The 22475-nt window shown below is 40.5% G+C and overlaps 1 protein-coding gene across 2 annotated transcripts in view; it reads left to right on the top strand.

Moving 5' to 3' along the window:
- Positions 1–22475, top strand: part of LOC130913482 (transforming acidic coiled-coil-containing protein 1-like) — a 76841-nt gene that overhangs the window by 18461 nt on the left and 35905 nt on the right. Inside the window, exons 1-2 of one of the 2 annotated variants that reach the window (XM_057832142.1) lie at positions 8297–8955; positions 18071–18162. In XM_057832142.1, coding sequence (XP_057688125.1) covers positions 8867–8955; positions 18071–18162 — 181 coding nt within the window. In that variant the 5' untranslated portion in view covers positions 8297–8866. Of the gene's footprint in view, positions 1–8296; positions 8956–18070; positions 18163–22475 lie in introns of those variants that run through there. The other variant, XM_057832143.1, reaches the window with a different exon arrangement.

The raw sequence follows: 22475 nt of genomic DNA on the forward strand, positions 1-22475 counted from the left end.
TAACTACACTAACTACTAATATGTTGGTACTATTGTCAGCTAAATGCTTTTCTGCTTGACACCATGTGGGGGGGCCTGTTGACCAGGGAAAGAGGGGGAAGGGGGTGGGGGAGTCTATAAGCTAAGTGATTGAAAGGGGTAGTGTACACAAATCAGCTCTGTGATCTATAACCCAGTAATCGTGTAAATCCCTTGTGAGTGTAAAGCTGTTGGCGACCGACCCTACGCCGCCCCATCGCCGATCCCGGCACCGAGACCCCCACCTGAGCGCGCCCAATCACATCCAGCCGCATGTGAGCCACAGCAAGCACGCGACAGCCAAGCAGACGAGCGGTGACGCCACATGGGCGCCGACCCAGGGCCACGTCCCCCACCCAGCGGGGGGGCAGCGCAGCCCATCCATCCTCCCGCAGCCCAGCAAAGGAGCAATCGTCGGGATCCAGGGTGGTCCCAAGGGCCACCCGCGCACCCATCAATCGGCCTTCAGAGATGGCAAGAGGGGACGCACCACCAACCCAACAACCTCTTCAATCTCTGCAGCAATGCTTACAGCACTCTTGTGACGAGTCACATGACATTTTGGAGGGAAAACGAAAAAAAGTCCTCAATTTGGACATTTAGGGATGTACGTCTTTTTCAAAGGGGTGTACTCACGTTTGTTGCCAAGGGTTTAGATTAGAGATGTCCCGCTCCGATATTTGGATCGGATCGGACGCCGATATGGGCAAAAAATGCGCATCGGTATCGGATCGGAACACGGGAAAAATTCCGATCCAGACTTCCGATCCAGTTATTTTTAAAGTCCGGGTTTTCCAGCGCACTGATTTACACAATCCATTCCAGTTTTTGCTTCGGTTTCCCTAAAATCCGGTCTGCATTTAACGGCACACCTTCAACACACTACTTTTACATTACCGTCTCCCAATTTACCGAGAGACTTTATCGGTAAAAATGTCAGCTGTGTGGGATCATTTCACCTTAAAGGACGACAAAGACGAAGAGGCAGAGAGCAACATATGCCACAATAAAGTCAAGCGTAGTGGTAAAGCTGTAAGAAGTTTTAATACAACCAACCTAATCACGCATTTAGCGAAATACCACCAACAACAATATGAGGAGTATGTTAAGAAAACCGAAGATAAAAAGAAAGGTCCTACGCAACTAACACTGGCAGAAACTTTTGCTATGCATGACAAACTGGCACTCGACAGTCCCAAAGCCCAGGAAATAACAAGAGCCGTCGCCGAAGAATTCATTCTGGATGACAAGCCATTATCTCACGTGAGTAAAGATGCACCATCCAACACGCAATTCGGCCGAGGAAGATTCGAGAACGATTCACAAACATCCAAATTCCGATTATTGAAATATGTCAAGTAAAGCGGAACTAATACACAGCTTGGTCTTCGGGACGCAATGAGAAACTGACCGCATTGCGTCCCGAAAGTAAACATAACTTGTCTTAGACCCGAGTAATGCCAATGCTCAACTCACGGCTTTAGCTCAACTCATGCCGCTGGATAGAAAACACAAGAATACCTGACTGCTGCTGACGGCCGCTACAAACTACGTCAACGTCGTTTTACTGGAGATAATAGATATCATATGTACATAGAACCAGATGCTACACGACAGACTCGACTGCGTTAGCAACATTGAAGTATCGAAAACCAGATGCGTTTGTAAACAGCCGCCATCTTAAAGCAGAAGACTTCCTAGTAGGCTGTTGTGAACCTTCCAAGCGAACCTAAATAACTTTTTATCTAAAATACTCCTAAATCGGCAAAATCTTGACTTGAATCTATCTTCAAAACAGTTTTAAAACTTTCACTTGTCGAAAGTAGACAGAAGGGAAATTATGGAATAACGGGAGCAATTTTAACAACTTTAACAGTTGATTCGCAAAATTAAATGAATTGAATGTAGTTTAAAGCTGCTGATACAGAATGGGGATTTGAGTATTTTATTTACTGTTTTAAAATGTTAACTTGATACTGAAATAGTCGTTTATTTAAACCAGAGAGGCCTTTTATACAATTTTTGTAACTAATGCACGAAACATTAAAAGCATCTAATAGCTTGGGGGATTTGGGGGATTTTCCACTGAGGTTGTTGGTGTGTTTTGCATTTTTAAGACGGTTTACAATATTATTTGCACGTTTTACTGACTGACTATGCCATTTCTGTTTGTTATTTATGTTTTGTGTTTGTCACTGAATAAACAGGTCAGTTTCTTGCCACCAACCGTTGTGTGTTATTCAAACTCACCTAATTCAGCTGGCTAGTTGTTATCAAGGGTACTAAAACCTTTTTCAACATGAGTCTGACAACTAAGTAAGGAGGCTAAATAACTTTAAACTTGAACACATGCTCAGATAGGTCGGTATCGGCCAGTATCGGTATCGGATCGGAAGTGCAAAACAATATCGGTATCGGATCGGGAGTGCAAAAACCTGGATCGGGACATCCCTAGTTTAGATATTAATGGCTTTGAGTTATTTTGAGGTGGAAAATAAATTAACTCTATTATATAAGCTGCACACAGACTACTTTTCATTGTGTCAAAGTGTCATTGTTGTCCCATGAAAAGATATACCTAAATATCTGCAGAAATGCAAGGGGTGTACTCACTTTTGTGATACACTGTAGTTATGTTTTAGCCTTCTTGTTAGACTGGTGATTGGATATCTTTCTATGAGCGTGTTTTAGCTGGCCTAGTTTCTGTGTGAGCATGTGTGTGGAAAAGCCTCCGCTTACATAAGTAAGCCTTGATCAGTGCACGTGAGCAGGCAGAGGAGGTTTTGTCAATGTGATGCACTGGTATTGTTGAATGTACGTTCACTTTATTGACATGTTTGCTGTCTGCCCTGGATACAGACAATAGTCTTTCTGTGGCTGTGTTCACACATCAGTTCTGGGAAAAAAAGGACTTAATGAGCAGTGCAGGCAGGAGCCTATTAGGAACTTAGTTTTCTAGAAATGGAACATGTACTGTACTGTAAACAACAATGATGAAGTTTAAGTTTCATCTTATCACCAATGAAACTTGACTGGTATAGCGACCTACAGAAGGGTATAAACTAGTGATGTTCTGATTACATACATTGAGGAGCAGAAGTATTTGTTCACCCACTTAAAAAAATAGGTAGAGATCTGAAATTTCAATCATAGATGCATTTCCACTCATAGAGACATAATCCAAAAGGGGAAAAAAATCCAAAAATCACATTGCATGATTTTAAAAATAATTTATTTGTAACTTACGGGGGTTCATAAGTATTTGTACTAGGGCTGTCAAAATTAACGCGTTAACGAGCGGTAATTAATTTTTAAAATTAATCCCATTAAGATATTTGACGCAATTAACGCACAAATGCCCCGCTCAAACATATTAAAAGGACAGCAAAGTGAAAGGTGTACTTGTTGTGTTTTTCGGAGTTTTGCCGCCCTCTGCTGGCGCTTGGGTGCGACTGATTTTATAGGCTTCAGCATCCATGAGCATTGTGTAAGTAATTATTGACATCAACAATCGCGGGCTACGAGTTTATTTTTTGATTGAAAATTTTACAAATTTTATTAAAACGAAAACATGAGGGGTTTTAATATGAAATCTAGGAGGGGCGGGAGAAGGAGTAGATCTTCTGCTTTTTTGTTGACAGTTCACCCTTTGTTTCATGGGGAATTACCACCATCTACTGACGGTTTGGCGAGAGCTCAGACTACAGTAAGGAGTTCAATAAGAAGTTCTAAAAGACGTGGCTCCATACACCTTTTTGTAAGTTTCTCCTGTTAATTCGATCACGTGTCTTCTGTTGTACATAAGGTTATATGTGTACACAGAGATGCAGTATATTGTATGAGTCTTGTAATTGTTCTGCGTTAGTTAGTGGTTAAATGCTAGTATAGACCCTACTCACATGACGTCACAACCACGCCCCTGCGCCATATTGTCCGTCAACTCGTCACTGTTGATGCATTACCGCAACGTAAATTCCTCCTATTATGGCGTTTTTCTGCTCGTTAACATTAGTAATCAAAATGGTGAGGGCGTGTGTGGCGGTCGGTTGCAATAACAGAGAAGATAGACGGAGAGACTTGAAGTTCTACCGGATTCCGAGAGACCCGGAGAGGAGAGCAAGATGGGCTTCTGCAATTCGACGAGAAAACTGGGCTCCAAACGATTACCACAGATTATGTAGTAGTCATTTTATATCTGGTAAGATGCATTTAATATATATTTAGAGGGTTTTGGGCTGACAACCACAATTAAGATCATTGCTAGGCTAATCGCCGACAACATACACTCAGACATTGTGAATGAACTACCTGAAAATATATAATTACAAGGGGATAATAAGACAGTTGTCATACAATTAATTTACAATTTCACTATTGAGGTCAAAAGCCAAAAAATAAATTCAACTAGGGACAATCTCGAGTTGTGCTATCGCACTTCATATTTATTACATATGATATATGTATGTAGTGAGAGTGCTATCGCTAAACCATATAAACATTAAAAGCCCTAGCTCCATTGACAAATGACATGAAATACATTCCACTATACAGTGGATGTTAGCAAGAACAAAATATTTTGAATTGAAAATTTCCTAACTCACCTTCCCGAGCACAAGATAGATTCCTGCCGAATTTTCATGGACGAGGACCTGTTTCACTCAACCAGCAACGAAGTATTTATAAGCCTCCAAGCTCGTAAAGGTTTTCAAACTTTCGTGAGAGTAGGCTGATTTTGTGTGGACAAGATAGTTGTAAATATCAGGGTAGCTGATGTCAGGCAGAGACGGCGAAGACAGCGGGTCGAAAAACATCGATTTAGGCATCAAATATAGATCTGGCGAATGGATAAACTGAAGCTTTTCCACATAACGCCTTTTATGCAACGCATCCAATGAGTTTACAGCGTCAGATAACACCGGGGCTTCCATGAATTGCTCTATAACTTGCACGACTAATTTAAAACAATGAGAATAGGTCTAACAAACATTGGAAACATGCTGGTTGAATCGCTTGTCAGTTTATTTCAGTTATTGTTTGCGTACAATTTAGAACATTGAATGAGAATAAAAATTGAGTGGGAATAACATTTTGTCAACGACAATTGTCGTGATCGTAATTTAAAAAAAAATGTTGAGTTGGCACATAGCCAACTTTGTGTGTGTATTAACTGGACTACATTTCCATGAGTCTGCATTATATTATTTTATTAATAATTATTCTTTTTATTTTTTATCGTTTGATTATTTTTTTTTATGAAGAATAAAGCCTGTTGAGTAAAAAAAAAGTGTGAGATATACGCATCTTTGAGTGTAAAATTCAAGTATCTTTAGGCCGGGCCGAGTGTCCTCTTTTTTGGAAATCAAAATCTGGTCACCCTAGAATTGTTGAGATCAGGTCTTGCTGATTTCAGGACATTTGGGGGACGCCTGTTGATTTTGAGACATTTCGGGGACATGTACTGTTGATTTGGGGACATTTCGGGGACACTTGCTGTTGATAACATGTCACTTCCTGTTGATTTGGGGACATTCGGGGACACGTCCGCTTGCAAGCCTTTCAATTGCATCGACTTAATTGGGCGCCAATCAGTGCTTAATTTTTAAATCATAAGGTGCCGGAACGCAAAGTACATATGTCAGCGCAGGGATGACAAGACGGGCACAGGTCCCGGAAAATAAGGAGAAAATGGAGCTAAAATCAACAAGCAAATGACCACTTGCCATGCTGTGGGACTTAAAAGCCTCAATTTCAGATAATATCCATGGTATAAATGTTATGACGACAATTAAAAAAAAAAATAGGCCGACATGCCAATCTTTTTTTAAGAATGCTTACAATATTTAGTTGTCCAAAACATTCCTAGTTGTCATTTATGCTTTTCTGACTCGTTTGTCACCATTTTCCTTCTTTTTGAAAAAAAAAAAGACAGTAAATGTAACTGCCTTTTTGGCATGTTGAAATACCGTTTGATCATAAAGTTTTTTTTTTTTTTTTTTTTTTTTTTTTAATGTCAGGGGTGTGATTTGTTGGTCCAGCTTTTCAGTGTATCAACAAATCTCGGGCTCTATCAAATGACGTTAAATTTTTATAAACAACATTGTTACCAGCATCCCAAGAAGCCGCTGTCCCGTTTCAATGTCATTGGCATTGCCAATTTGGCGTAGAAGAAGAAATGGGCGAGCATAAGGGGGAGAGAGAGGGAACGCGGCGTTGAATTCGGAGTTCAAAGCACCGCTTACCAAAAGTGCAGATTGGTAACAACATGCAATTCTTGGGATAAATAAATCTATGCATATTATTATTCTATTTCATACATTTTTTTTTTTACAAACGTTTTTATATTGTAGCATCACCGGGGCTGTCATCAGCATGGTAATTTATGCGTCAATGCTGGGCTCTTATTGGTGTACCGGTGCGCCAACGCAACGCTCCTTTTGGTGGACTCCATAGCTGCCAGTGCATATACAGTAGCTGTTGTTTGTTTTGCATTGGGGTGGCGGAAAGAAAAATAAAATGAGGGGGTAAAAAGTGTCAAGGCCCCTGTGTTATTTTCGCTGCTAAGCTTTCACTTCGCAAGCGTTACAATATTGTAGCGACTTATCTATTCCGCCCAGATGCTTGATGGGAAGTTTGGGCAATTATGACTTAGAGTGGTAGCGGTGGTTGCCCGTCTTATCTAATGTGTGCTGTGTACATTAAAGTACGCAGTTTCTTAGAACCAGGCTCAAATAAGTTTCAAAACACTGGGAGGCCATTATCAAGAGGTGCCGGAACACGTTCCTGCATGATCCGGCTCAAATTAACCCCTGGCGCCAAATGAATATCAATGAACTGTAACGGTAATTATTTTGGTCACAAATCACAACAAAAAAGGTTTTTTTTTGCCATTGAAAATCAAAGGGAAATTTGGACATACATGGCTGTCAATGGTATTGGCTTACTTGGGCGCCAGTTGAATTTCAATGGGCTGTCATGGCAAATGGTAAAAATTTACAAGGACCTAGGACCTACAAGGGAAAACCCATTGGCAGTGTATCAAATACTTGTTCTCCCCACTGTATGTTTTCCAGCCATTGAAAGTAAATGGGAAATTTGGACGTACGTGACTTTCAATGGCAAGTTTTTTGGCGAAATTTGTAGGAACCGTAAGTTTTTGTCAAATTCCGTATACAACTTATGTGCCCCTTACCATCCTGGAATTTTTGATGCATAATTTTTTTTTGATTTGGTCAAAAATTGTAGTACAACTAGCTAAGAAGGTTTTTTTGTTAAAAAAAAAAAAAAAAAAAAACATGCGTTAATGGGCGAACGTAAAGTTTTGGGGGGTCTTTCGAAAAATTCCCTGCGTCTTGCCAAAATTCCGGTCATTTTGATTACCGAACGGTGCTGATTGGTCAAACGGTTTGGGCTGTGCGGTGCGCTGAAAAAACTCCATTAGAAAAAAAGGAATTTTAATAAATGGGTCTTTGAAAATATGTAACAGAAAAACAGAAAAGTGAAGGCTCATTTTTCAAGAATTTTGAAGCAAAAATGTCCTCTAACGCTGGAGTGTACCAAGTAAACAGGGCCAATTGGGGGGCCTACGCAAAATAGTGCAAAGGTAGTGCACAGTATACTGTTAAACCCATACATGCAATCCAACCCATACGTCCATATTTTGTATATTAATCAGATTTTGTTGCACTGTATACTTACAACTTCTCACCCCAAATGATTGTCAGTACTTACAGTAGATAGCGCCAAACCTTTTTCTAAAAGAGGAAAGGAAGAAGTTAAGGAAGAACTTTTATTTTTTAAGCTTGTAATCAAGTATCAAAACTCACAAAAGTCAAATAAAGCAAACTAAACTAAACTAAAAACTAACTAAAAAAACAAAAAACAATTGCCACATTGGGGGCCCCGAAGTGGTCAGGGGCCCTAAGCAGCTGCATAGTCTGCGTATAGGCTGGGCCGGCCCTGCAAGTAAATAAACACATTTTAGTAGAGGCTTCGAGTATTGGCGGGATATCATCGCAGCAATCTTATTGGACGTTTACTCATATTCTTAGTGATGCCATGACATCACGACATCATCATTGCTTTCTGTTTATGATGTCACTTTTGAACAGCTTGCTAAAAAAGTCAAATATTTTACTCTTTAAAAGCATTCACAGCGACATTACACTTTTTGATTTTCATGCAAAAAAAGTAATTATTGATATTTTCAACTGAAACCCTACAGACGACCTCATCTTATTATTTCCTTGAATAAAAGTCACACTTTTTCATGGCAGCTTGTTAGTTCCATTGTATTAAAAACATGTAGGCGTTGGGATTGGCACACTTAACCATTTGCCTCATCAATCAAGGTTTGACATCTTTTCCATCTGATTTGATTTGTCCTGGAGTAACCCGAGTTGTCGGTTGGTGGCCTCGTAAAACAGGAAGCTTTGCCTCTCGTCCTTCACACGGAGGGGAGGAGGCACCACAAGGAAGGGAGAGGCAGACTCCTGACGAAATAATAGAAACATGAGCAAGCTACGTCCGTTTGACCAGCTGATCGTTCCTCCCAGTGAGAGGAGGGAAGGAATGGAGGGGAGGAGTGAACACTGATGCTCCACTAATCTGCATGGGAGAGCGGAATCAGACGAGAGAAACAGCAGCTGGAGTCGGGCGAGAAGTCTTTCCCTACTCAGGATGGAAAGACTGTGGAGGAAGTGACATGTTCAAAGGGAGAAAGCACTGGCAGTTGGAAGACTTTGCTTCAAGGCGGGAGAAAAACTACTAACCGATCACAGAAAACAGAAACAACAAAGGCAGTTTGCAGTAGCAGCAGGTTGATTTAGTTGACTCGTAACCTTGTGCAGCGATGTCCTGGTTGTCCCCGGTCCAGTGGGCCAAATGGACGTGGTCAGCTGTGACGGGTGGCTCAGGAGACGACGGGCACGACGATGACAAGTAAGGGACTCACACTTAACTCTTTTAGCGCCATTGATGTTAAACGCCTGCAAGCGGCGGCTTCAGAACTGCATGTGGATCTGAATTTGTCACTGTATATACACCCTAATTTTCGGACTATAAGCCGCTACTTTTATCCTACATTTTGAATCCCGTGGCTTATAGTTGAGTGCGGCTTATCTGTTGATTTATTTGGGTTTAGTAGGTAACACTTTATTTTACAGAAGCGTAATAAGACTGTCATAATTATGACATAACACTATCATGGGCACTATTGAATAGGGATGTCCCGATCCAGGTTTTTGCACTTCCGATCCGATACCGATATTGTTTTGCACTTCTGATCCGATACCGATACTGGCCGATACCGATACCAACCTATCTGAGCATGTGTTAAAGTTTAAAGTTATTTAGCCTCTTTACTTAGTTGTCAAACTCATGTTGAAAAAGGTTTTAGTACCCTTAATAACAACTAGCCAGCTGAATTAGGTGAGTTGGAATAACACACAACGGTTGGTAACAAGAAACTGACCTGTTTATTCAGTGACAAACACAAAACATTATAAATAACAAACAGAAATGGCATAGTCAGTCAGTAAAACGTGCAAATAATATTGTAAACTGTCAGTGGAAAATCCCACAAACTTCCCAAGCTATAAGATTCTTTTAATGTTTCGTGCATTAGTTACAAAAATTGTATAAAAAGCCTCTAAGGTTTAAATAAACGACTATTTCAGTATCAAGTTAACATTTTAAAACCGTAAATACTCAAGTCCCCATTCTGTATCAGCAGCTTTAAACTAACATTCAATTGATTTCATTTTGCGAATCAACTGTTAAAGTTGTTAAAATTGCTCCCGTTATTCCATAATTTCCCCTCTGTCTACTTTCGACATGAGAAAGTTTTAAAACTGTTTTGAAGATAGATTCAAGTCAAGATTTTCCCGATTTAGTAGTATTTTAGATAAAAAGTTAATTAGGTTCGCTTGGAAGGTTCACAACAGCCTACTAGGGAAGTCTTCTGCTTTAAGATGGCGGCTGTTTACTAACGCATCTGGTTTTCAATGCTTCAATGTTGCTAACGCAGTCGAGTCTGTCGTGTAGCATCTGGTTCTATTTACATATGATATCTATTATCTCCAGTAAAACGACGTTGACGTAGTTTGTTGCGGCTATCAGCAGAAGTCAGGTATTCTCGTGTTTTTTATCCAGCGGCATGAGTTGAGCTAAAGCCGTGAGTTGAGCATTGGCATTACCCGGGTCTAAGACAAGTTATGTTTACTTTGCGGATTGCGTCCCGAAATGTGTATTAGTTTCGCTTTACTTGACATATTTCAATAATCGGAATTTGGATGTTTGTGAATCGTTCTCGAATCTTCAGCGGCCGAATCGCGTGTTAGATGGTGCGTCTTTACTCACGTGAGATAATGGCTCGTCATCCAGAATGAATTATTCGGCAATGACTCTTGTTATTCCCTGGGCTTTGGGACTGTCGAGTGCCAGTTTGTCACGCATAGCAAAAGTTTCTGCCAGTGTTAGTTGCGTAGGACCTTTCTTTTTGTCTTCGGTTTTCTTAACATACTCCTCATATTGTTTGTGGTGGTATTTCGCTAAATGCTTGATTAGGTTGGTTGTATTAAAACTTCTTACAGCTTTACCACTACGCCTGACTCCATTGTGGCGTATGTTGCACTCTGCCTCTTCGTCTTTGTCATCCTTTAAGGTGAAATGATCCCACACAGCTGGCATTTTTACCGATAAAGTCTCTCGGTAAATTGGGAGACGGTACTGTAAATGTAGTGTGTTGAAGGTGTGCCGTAAAATGCGGACCGGATTTTAGGGAAACCGAAGCAAAAAATGGAATGGACTATGTAAATCGGTGCGCTGGAAAACCCGGACCGGACTTAAAAAAAAAAAAAAAACTGGATCAGAAGTCTGGATCGGAATTTTTCACGTGTTCCGATCCGATACCGATGCGCATTTTTTTGCCCATATCAGCGTCCGATCCGATCCAAATATCGGATTGGGACATCTCTATTATTGAATGCTTATGACAGATGTTATTAAGAGTCATCTGGCAAATTGTTGCACTTACTCCATTCATGTCCAGCTCGAATCTTTTACATCTATTCAAAAGTGAGATAATTTGTCGGATAACACTAAATGACATCTGTTATCAGCATTTATCAATGCTCATGGCAGTGTCATGTCATATTTATGATCGTGTAACGACAATCTTATGGCGCCAATGTCAAAGTGTTACCAAATACCGTAAGTAGCAATTAATTAAACAACTAGAACAGTAACTGAAGAAATAATTAGCACAGAACATGAATTTTGGTTATTTACATCTATATCGCTGCAATGCATGCTAGGAGGCATGTTGGACAACAACAGTGTTAGCAGCAGAGGTTAACTGTCCCCGCCAAGGGAGCAGTGATGGTCAAATGTAGCTTCTTGAAGCAATGAAGCTTTACAGCCAGTTGGTTCAAAGCTTCATGGTGGTTCATTTGGTCATATGACAGTAATATGATGCCGCTGTCAAATAACGCATTACCGGTTAATATTTTTTGGGGTAAATATCCCATAATACAGTGGCGACGGCTGCAGTTTATAGTCCAGTGTGGCTTATATAGAAACAAACGCCATTTTTGGGTCAAATTTGGGGGCTGGCGGCTTATAGTCAGGTGTGCCATAAAGTCCAAAACAGTAAAGTTAGTTTCCTGAGTGTCTATGCGTTACTATTTTGTTATTGCCTCACAATGTACATAGAATGAAGAATATTTTCGTCATTTTGAATAGAAAATGTTAGAACAGTTCACACTTCACTTTCGTTTCTATGGTAAACGCTCATTGTTACTTCCTGTTTTGGTCTCAAGTAACACATGCTAAGTGTTTTGGGACTGAGAAAGGTGTGTGAAGATTTGAGCCAAGTGGAGCAACCTGTTAAGATGTGCGAAGGAATGTTGATCTTTGTGCGTCCATGAATGAAAGTATTTTTCCTTCATTCTGGAGGGTTCCGGCGATAGGTTGGAGCCGCTACATGCGCGGCCATTTCGTAACTTTGCCGTCACAACGGCGGGAAGTCGGCGTGCATTGTTTAAACCATATTTGTGTTGCACATTCATGCCGTGAGGAGACGTGTTCGTTTAGCGTCTTTGAAATGTATTTTAAGTCCGATTGAGAGTAAAGTGCTTAGTTGCCTCCACGTTTTGTGGCCAAATAGACCACGGGTTGGGCGCCGCCCCCACCTTTGTGTTTATTGCACTGTGCAATTCATTTGTGTGTTGTTGATTGTTGTGCAGTCCATTTGCATTGTTTTGCATTGGCACTGGTATGCTGTTAACCCTAACCCAAAGTTCTCAATTTTTGACATTCGGCTTAATCTTTCAGTTAGCCGGGGTTTAATTAGTCCGTGGAGTTGATTTCAACAAATTCCATGCAGTTTGTCAGGTTTCTGTTAGGGCTCCAGAGGGGCTAAGCTGGCGTGAGTCACTGGTGGTTGAAATCAACTCCATCCACTAAATAAGCCCCCACTAACTCGGAGATTAAGCCTTATGTGAAAAATTCTGATCTTCAAAAATTTAATTATTGGAAAGTCAATTACATGCGATGACATGTTTCTGTTGTCATTCTTATTTTGAGGCAGCTAAAGGAAAAAAATTGTTCAAAAGTAACAAATAAATTACTTTTAAAGTAACTTTGGCTAGGTTCATACTGCAGGTCTTAACCCACAAATCCGATTTTTTTGTTTTTTTCCGACTCGAGTGAGGCATTAACTTGACAGTCTGAATGGGACAAGTCGCATAGAAGTGGACCATTTCAATCAGATCTGGGTCACTTATATAGGTGGTTAAAATCCGATCTGAGCCACATTTTTTTTCAGAATGTGGCTGTGGTCTGAACTGTCAAGTCTCCCAAATTGGAATTCATGGAGCAATTACGTGGCAGCGATGTAGCTGTTCATTAGCGCTAGCGCCTAGCTTGATCTCAGCTTTTACTATGCAGGAAGCGGGCTTTACCACATTCATAAAATAAAAACAATGAAGAAAAGGATAAGCCTGATAATGCTTGTTTTCTTACTGTGAGAAAACAAATATGACAAAAACATTAAAAGTTGTTTATTAGGACCTGCAGTATGAACCTAGCCTTAGTTACTTTGATAATAAAGTAATCAGTACTGTAACTAGATTACTTTTTTGAGGCATAATCAGTAATGTGACAACACTGTCACTCTACAGTTGTGGTCAAAAGTTTACATACACTTGTGATGAACATAATGTCATGGCTCTCTTGAGTTTCCAGTTATTTCTACAACTCTGATTTTTCTCTGATAGAGTGATTGGAACAGATACTTCTTTGTCACAAAAAACATTCATGAAGTTTGGTTCTTTTATGACTTTATTATGGGTTAACAGAAAAAGTGATCAAATCTGCTGGGTCAAAAATATACATACATGGATCTGAAAAAGCGAATCATTGACTTGAACAAGTCAGGAAAGTCACTTGGAGCCATTTCAAAGCAGCTGCAGGTCCCAAGAGCAACAGTGCAAACAATTTTTTGTAAGTATAAAGTGCATGGCACTGCTTTGTCACTGCCACGATCAGGAAGAAAACACAAGGAATCACCTGCTGCTGAGAGAAAATTGGTCAGGAGGGTGAAGATTCAACCGAGAATCACCAAAAAGCAGATCTGCCAAGAATTAGAAGCTGCTGGAACACAGGTGTCAGTGTCCACAGTCAAGCGTGTTTTGCATCTCCATGGACTGAGAGGCTGCCGTGCAAGAAGGAAGCCCTTGCTCCAAAAGCGGCACCATAAGGCTCGACTGAAGTTTGCTGCTGATCACATGGACAAAGATAAGACCTTCTGGAGGAAAGTTCTGTGGTCAGACGAAACAAAAATCGAGCAGTTTGGCCAAAATGCCCAGCAATATTTATGGAGGAGAAAAGGTGAGGCCTTTAACCCCAAATACACCATGCCTACCGTCAAGCACGGTGGTGGTAGTATTATGCTGTGGGGCTGTTTTGCTGCCAATGGAACTGGTGCTTTACAGAGAGTAAATGGGATAATGAAGAAGGAGGCTTACCTTCAAATTCTTCAAGATAACCTAACGTCATCAGCCCGAAGATTGGGTCTTGGGTGCAGTTGGGTGTTCCAACAGGACAATGACCCCAAACACACATCAAAAGTGGTAATGGAATGGCTAAATCAGGCTAGAATTAAGGTTTTCGAATGGCCTTCCCAAAATCCTGACTTAAACCCCATTGAGAACTTGTCGACAATGCTGAAGAAACAAGTCCATGTCAGAAAGTCATCAAATTTAACTGAACTGCAACAATTCAGTCAAGAGGAGTGGTCAAAGATTCAACCAGAAGCTTGTGGATGGCTACCAAAAGCGCCTAATTTAAGTGAAAATGGCCAAGGGACATGTTACCAAATATTAGCGCTGCTATATGTTTAATTTTGACCCAGCAGATTTGATCACTTTTTTCTGTTCACCCATAATAATGTCATAAAAGAACCAAACTTCATGAATGTTTTTTGGGACAAAGAAGTATCTGTTCCAATCACACTATCGGAGAAAAATCTGAGTTGTAGAAATAACTGGAAACTCAAGAGAGCCATGACATTATGTTCTTCACAAGTGTATGTAAACTTTTGACCACAACTGTACAACCGATCCATCTGGACTGGGAAGGATGGGATTGAATGATTGCTGCGAGCTATCCCAGTCCGAATGGCTTGGACGTCTATCACTGTATCACAGGCAGTAAGATGTGATGACTGTAAACAGAGAGAGAGGCTGCTGGCTTAGAGGTGGGAATAACATTTCATTTAGGCAGTGTGGGAAGATATTGGGCTGTTTTTGTTATGTGATGTCATGACACAGAAATAGGGGAATTACATTCGAAGAAGCAGTTTGAGCTGAATCTGGCCTATTCTCCTCATTTTTAAGTTAAAAACAATGTGTGTAAAAGGAGAGGCGCGGCATGTCTCAGTTTGGTTGGGGGATGGTTGAGAGAAGCCACAGTTTCCAACGCTTTTAGTTTTTTTTCCCCTCATCCACTTCTAGTTTCTAAGTAACCATACAAGATTGCAAGCATTGGGGCCATCCCTGGGTTCGACTTCAAAGTGTGTCTGTTGGATTTGAGGTCTGAAGTGTGTGTATGCGGGGGAGCTGTATCAGGATTAGCTTTGGTCTGTGCAATTTTGTATAATCAGAAGGAGCGTGGTCGGCTTTTACGAATGCTGTTTTTCATTAGAGTGCGGTTGTTTTGATGTGCTTTCATGCGTGGGCAAATTTGTGCTTTCTCACATCAACTCACACTGTTTCACTCCCTTCCTTTCGACACCCACCTCTGTTGAGAAAATTAATTTGGGCCCGACATAAAACTGCAAGTGTTCTGTGCGCACGTGAATATGCTGGGACAGCGTGTCCCTATTGAGGGGGAAAGGATGCAGGTGGACCCTCGGCTTTTCTACCCCGCCCCTCCATCTCTCTTCCTTTGAATTCCCTTGAAACACCCAGTTGTATTGTTCTCGTCATTTTAAGAACGTCACGCTGACATTCTGTTAATGCACTTCACACTATAAAAAAAAAGAAACATTCAAGTACCGTATTGGCCCGAATATAAGACTGTGTTTTTTTTGGTTTTTTTGCATTGAAATGAGACTGAAAAAGTGGGAGTCGTCATATATTCGCGGTCTAGACATTATACCCATTCACGACGCTAGATGGCGCCAGATATCATTGAAGCGATGTTCTGTCATGAAAGATCTCAGCTACTCTCAAGTTTAACCAGTTTGCATTATCTTATTGCAATGTTTTTCCTTATTCAGATCTGTTTCAAGATTACAGTTACAGTTAGACTTCACTTTGATGGTTGATGCAGTTATTGCAATTTTGTTGTTTCATCACAATAGATTGGTTTATTTACATTTAAAAAACCAGAAGCCATTCATTTACGAATGTGATTGCACTTTAGTTTACATATTTAAAGTGCCTGTGACACGAAAAAGCATGTTTATTTCATAATATGCGCGGTATTTTATGCCCCTGAATGATATGGGCCGCTTGGATGTGTGTGGAAGCGATCGCTATTTTTATTTAGTTTTTTGAATCCCGCGCCATGAAAATGAGTGACTTCCGGCTTCGGTCTTGCATTGAGGAGGAGGGCGCTGTGACGTGTACGGTAGAAGACGTCCTCTTCACGCTACAGTGTACTGTTGTGTATGAGGACGAAGGATTCAGCTGATTTTGCGGATTACTACGTTTATTTTTCACATCACGCCAGCCAAACGGCTGCAGAAAAATCATTCTGTATGAGAGAGAGGCGTATGTGCCTTTTTGGAGTTTCAAAAGGTTCCCATTCACCATGGATATTTACTGTGGGACCATTGGACTGACGAGGAAGTGAATAAACATCTTGTTTTGTATTATGTCAAATACGAATGCAGCGATTACAAAGTAAACACTACAAACTTCCTTTAAATGAAGGACTACTTACGTTTGATCATTGATAGGCATGTAAAAAGCTCTCCTAAATGTCATTAGCAGCAGCACGTTAGCTGCGCAACAAATCCAGCCACCCTCCTCCGGGGAACGAACTGTAAATTGCTCTCCGCCGGGCGGTTTGCCGATCCACTAAGACAATTGACAACCGGGTCGTCATGTCAAATAATCCAGGATAGTTATGTGTGATTTTCCACTTCGAAGACTTTGAAACATCACTCGGTTCGGGTTAGCATGTCGGCTAGCTGTCACGGCTTCTGGTTTGTTTACATTCTCCGAAGCCGGGGAAGGGAAATGACATATGTCCGATTTAGGTGTCATAAAATATCATTCGGGAGGTGCGACAGTAAAGGTGAAGTCGACATTTTTTACCATTATGGAGTAATTTTGCCATGTCGTCCTGAATAAATGCATTTTTATTATTTCATATTCCATTCAGCACAAGACTGTTATTTGTCATGAACATGCCATTTATTTAGCAATTAGGGAAAATACTTGGATAAAAAGAATATCCTGTAAAAATATTGAAGTAAAGAGACAGAAACAATGACATTTTGCCGCTCTCTCCGTCGCGTTTTCCTCGTTGTGAATAGTTCCCCCTCGACGGGCTGACAGGTCCTTCTCAAGCCATTTATATGGCTATTGGGAAAAAATACTTGGATAAAAAGAATATCCTGTAAAAATATTGGAGTAGAGAGACTGAAACAATGACATTTTGCGGCTCTCTTCGTCGCGTTTTCCTCGTTCTGAATAATTCCCCCTCAATGTGCTGAATAGTAAAACCGATGAGCCCAGTCTACCGCTGACGTCATCCACCACGCTAAAGCCCTATAATGGTAGGCGGGGCTAACCGGCAGATTAAAAGACTAATTTCTCGTCATCTGTGCTTTTCTAAATTGTTGTATATAGTCGAATCGTCTCAAAATATGATTCTAATTCACATAATAATGCCATTTAAGACTTTTTTTCTCGTGTCATATGCTCTTTAAATGTTTAGATATTAAGATTTGAATGAGGCAAAATAAGATGCTTTTTCTCTCAAATATGTTGTTATAATCATTTGTTTCAGATGTACTGTAATTATTTTCTGTATAAAAATGAATTTGGTGTTTAAAAAGGCTTTTTTTAAACGAGTCTTAGTCGGGGTCGTTTTATAATCAGGGCTGTCTTATATTCGGGCCTATGCTGTATTTTTTGTCCTGTTCAGCTGCTTACAGTGCAGTACATTCGAGTGTCTTTAAAGCCGTAAAGGTGTTGTTTATATTGGGTTGTTCATTGAGAGAATGCAGCTAGAAAGTACAGGTTTAGGAGGACATAAAGAACGAAAGAACAGGTAATAGTGATACAAAAACATTCAATATATGTGCTACCTAATGTGGGGAGGGGATCCCGAATGTTGAGAAGAGGGAAGATGGATTAGATAGGCTGATTGTAGGTAATATTGAGATTTCTAAGACCTTTTGCATTTTTTTTCTGATTCTACTCTAAAAAAAAAGACTTAAGAAATAAAGCAATATTGTAATCATAGTGCTGCAGATAAATCTATGGCCTAGGGATTTTGCACGATTGCCTCAGAAAATAATTACGTTCTTTCTTTATAGTTCAGACTCCGAAGGAACATACGAGACCCCAGAGGTAGAGTCTCCAAGTGTAGTGAATTTGCTGAGCCAGCTTGACAACGCCACGAACACAGGTAATATACTCAGCTGCTTCAACCTCACATTTGAATGCGTCACAGTTTTTTACGATTCACAGTTATTTAGCCTGAATCTATATATATTGATTTACACAGTAATGTTTTGAGATCATTTAAAGGGAAAGAAAACACCTACCTTAATGTGGAATTTTAAAGCTCAAAGCATTCAAGTCACATCACAAATTTCTTCCACCTCTGACAACGGATAAACACAAAAAAATGACTCCGCTTATGAGCGTAGCCTTTCTTTGATAACTGTGATGTCAGTTATACCCACGCAGATAAACACTGACAGACTCGAACACAGACAAAAAAAAACCTGCATAAAATTCCTTTTCAACGAGATCCATCGATAGAAAGACTTGTAGTTCTTAAAAGATAAACGTTATTATGAGTTAAAATAATTTGATATTAAAAACTCTCCTGATGTTTTCGTTTTTATACAATTTATACAATTTTTATACAATTTTATACAAAAATACAATTGGAAGCTGCCGGGCTTCCAGAGTATGACTCTAGCGACATAAACATGTCATCTGTTCAACGCTTTCAATTTGTACCGGAGAAGTACATTAATGAGCATGACAGCACTGTCGAGATTTCTCAAAATGAGCAGCAAAGCAAAATGAACAGGAAAGACGGGATGAGACGAGATGAGAGTGGGACAAAACCGATGTTCTGCTAAAATGTGCTACACCGGCGAAATGTCCTACAAGAGACGAATTTGAAACCCAAAGTACTACCGTGCGCTTTCAGCTTGTTTTGTTTCAATGCATAAAGACAGAACATACTACAGTTCCTGACAAAAGTCTTTTCGCTGATCCATTTTGTAGAAACAATTGCTAATAACCTGACTTTTAGTTATTCAATTGGTTTCAGAAATGGCTCACATGAAAGCTAAGACCCTCCCAAATGATGTTGAATGTACAAAAATATATTTGTTTCACTGAAAAAACATTTATCATTCAATGAAGTCATGAAGGTCAAATTTTGGCAAGACAAAAGTTTTGTAGCCTACAGAAAGTAGTGTGAAAATTGAACAAAAAATGTACTTCAAATACAAAAATATGTTACATAACATAAGCGAATTAAGTAGTGGTGCTGTGAGATTAAAATTTAATATTTTGTATGACTTCCATGGGATTCGGCAAGGATTCATATAATTTATTGATGAAGTCATCAGGAACATCAAAGACAGCAGTCTTGCATGCCTCCCAGATTTCGTTAACATTCTTGGGTTTCGTCTTCCATGCTTCCTCTTTCATCCTACCCCAGACATGCTCAATGATGTTCATGTCTGGTGACTGGGCTGGAGGATTTTGATCTTCTTTGCCTTGAGGAACTTTGAGGTAGAGATTGAAGTATGTGATGGAGCACCATTGTGCTGCAGAATTTGTCCCTTTTTATGGTTAGGAATGTAAGAGGGAGGTAAGATTTGTTGATATTTCAGACTATTTATCTCTGAGGGTGCAGACAATTAAAAATCCGTGTGGCATTTGCCAAGGCCCACAGCCTGTCAAAAGGGTGGACACTGGAAAAGTGGCAAAAGGTGGATTTCTCAGATGAATCTTCCATTGAATTACACCACAGTCACCGCAAATATTGCAGGAGACCTACTGGAGCCCGCATGGATCCGAGATTCACTCAGAAAACTGAAGTTTGGTGGTGGCAAAATCATGGTCTGGGGTTACATCCAGTATGGGGGTGTGCTAGAGATCTGCAGGGTGGAAGGCAACAAAAATAGTCTGAAATATCAACAAATCTTAGCTGCCTCTTACATTCCTAACCATAAAAAGGGACAAATTTTGCAGCAGGATGGTGCTCCATCGCATACTTCAATCTCTACCTCAAAGTTCCTCAAGGCAAAGAAGATCAAGATCCTCCAGGACTGGTTAGCCCAGTCACCAGACATGAACATCATTGAGTATGTCTGGGGCAGGATGAAATGGGAAGCATGGAAGATGAAACCCAAGAATGTTGATGAACGCTGGGAGGCATGCAAGACGAATTCATCAATAAATTGAATGAATCCTTGCCGAACCGCATGGATGCAGTCCTTCAAGCCCATGGAAGTCATACAAAATACTTACTACTTAATTTGCTTACGTTATGAAACATATTTTTGTATTTAAAGTACATTTTTTGTTCAATTGTCACACTACTTTCTGTAGGTGACAAAACTTTTGTCTTGCCAAAATTTGACCTTTATGGCTTCATTAAATGATAAGTGTATTTTCAGTGAAACAGTTGAAATTCGCCCCCCCGGCCCAGACGCACCCGGGAACAGCACCAGCCAAAACAAGTGCTGTTCGGCTGACGCTGCCTCGCGTGCGCCCGCCGGGAAGGCCGAACTTTGTGCGTCCTCTTCTTATTTTAACCCTTTGTACCGACTCCATGTTTCCAAAGTTTGAAGAACACTCACCGAAAACAGTTTGACAATTTATTCGTCGACAATGGTAAAAAACAAGGCAAAAACAGACGATGGAGGGACAATTCTGGATCCAAAACAAGGCTACATGTTTCCGAGCAGCAAAAATATGTGTTATCTCAGTGTCCAGTCTTTTTAAAGTCTTTGCTGAGGCGGGCCTTGTCGAAGGCGTTTCTTGGCATTGCTTTTGGGTCATCCCCTCTGTGGCCGCTTTCGGGCGGGTTAGGTTCGTCCGCGGATTGGAACACCCGCTATCAACTTTGCTGTCCGGGCTGGTTGTACTTGTTTTAGGACAAAGCGCTTTGTCCTTGGAGTTTGCTGGGAGAGCTGATTGCAAGAGTTGGTGCGTCAATCTTGTGATAAGACAGAATTGTGTATCTCTTCTATTTCTTCTCATTAAACTATGTTGTGCTATTTATTTTATATTAGTAGTGTAGTCCTACCGTAAATATGAAAATGATACTATTTCCTGATTAATTATATTACGTGTGCTAGAGTAATGCAAACAGTTAGACGGTGCCTACGAGAACCTGTACACTAATGCAAACAATTATATGGTGTGTGCGATGACGATATCTTTTCCCCTTCAATGTATTTTTGTACATTCAACATCATTTGGGTGGGTCTTAGCTTTAATATGAGCCATTTGTGAAACCAATTGAATAATTAAAAGTCAGGTTATTAGCAGTTGTTTCTACAAAATGGATAAGCGGCAAGACTTTTGTCAGGGACTGTAAAGATTCCCAAAGAAAAAACTTAAACGTAGAACTATCAAATAAGGGTCATTTAAATACGCTATGTGACTAACGTGGTCAACAGATCAACAATCTGCTTTAGAGCTACCGCAAGAAAACAATGCTTAAAAGCATGAGAGGGAAATACATGCAAAAAGTATTTTGAGGCAATAAAAAGGTAATAAAAGACTCAATAAAAACACAAATAGTAAGTACTCGCCACTTTTAACCGATGTGCACATGTGTTGGACGTCTCGCTGCGTAGAAGGAATTGCAGAATCGGTAGTGTTGGTCTAGTGCAGTACTTCTCAAATAGTGGGGCCCCCCCAGAGCGATGCCAGGGGGGGCGCGTGTGACCTCGGGGAACATACTTTTTTTTTTTTTTTTTTCTGCCGTACTGGAATAAAGTGTACTTGCGCATCCACTCAGTGGGTGGCAGTGGCGCTCTCATTTTCAGAGTGCGTGCAGTATTTTTGAACTAAGGAAGAGCACTCATCACACAGAAAACAAATATGAAGAGCAGTGCGCCGCCGCCGTTTTCGAAAGCCGTTTTCCGACCGGACTCACTCACGCAGCGACCAACTGTCTTGTCCGGTTCTCACGCCGCCGCCCGATAAGTGCCATTTTCGGCTTGGGATCGTAACGACGACCGCCCTCACCTACGGTTCTACCTCAGCCGCCGAGAATGCGCTTTGTTCGTGCCGTTTGCCTTTTAGCTTTGACTTTTAATACTGTGGGTGATGAGGAAAGACTGTTTACTGTGTCTAAAAATAATTATAGCGGACCGCCAGAAGCCAAATCAATTAAGACGCCACTTAAAGACATTCGACCCCAATCTCATTGATAAGCCGCTTGCTTGTTTTTCAGCGAAAACGTGCCGAATATTGCCAACAATCGTCCTGCTTTGTCAGTGTTATATCAGTAAACCAGTGAGCATTGTTAGCATGCTCATTGCAATATGACTCCACACCATTGCAAAGGAGGTAATACTGAGTGTGAGCAGCAAAAATAAAAACTGTCCTTCTGTCCAAGAACACTCTTTTTTTCCTTTATTCATTTTTGTTTTTTCGGTCAAATTTTTTGGCATATTGTCCTCATGAGTGAATGTTTCTAATCATTTTGAATTTGTTATTATTTACTGATTTTAT

This window comes from Corythoichthys intestinalis, chromosome 3 (assembly GCF_030265065.1).
Source record: "Corythoichthys intestinalis isolate RoL2023-P3 chromosome 3, ASM3026506v1, whole genome shotgun sequence".
In the NCBI taxonomy this organism is placed as follows: domain Eukaryota; kingdom Metazoa; phylum Chordata; class Actinopteri; order Syngnathiformes; family Syngnathidae; genus Corythoichthys; species Corythoichthys intestinalis.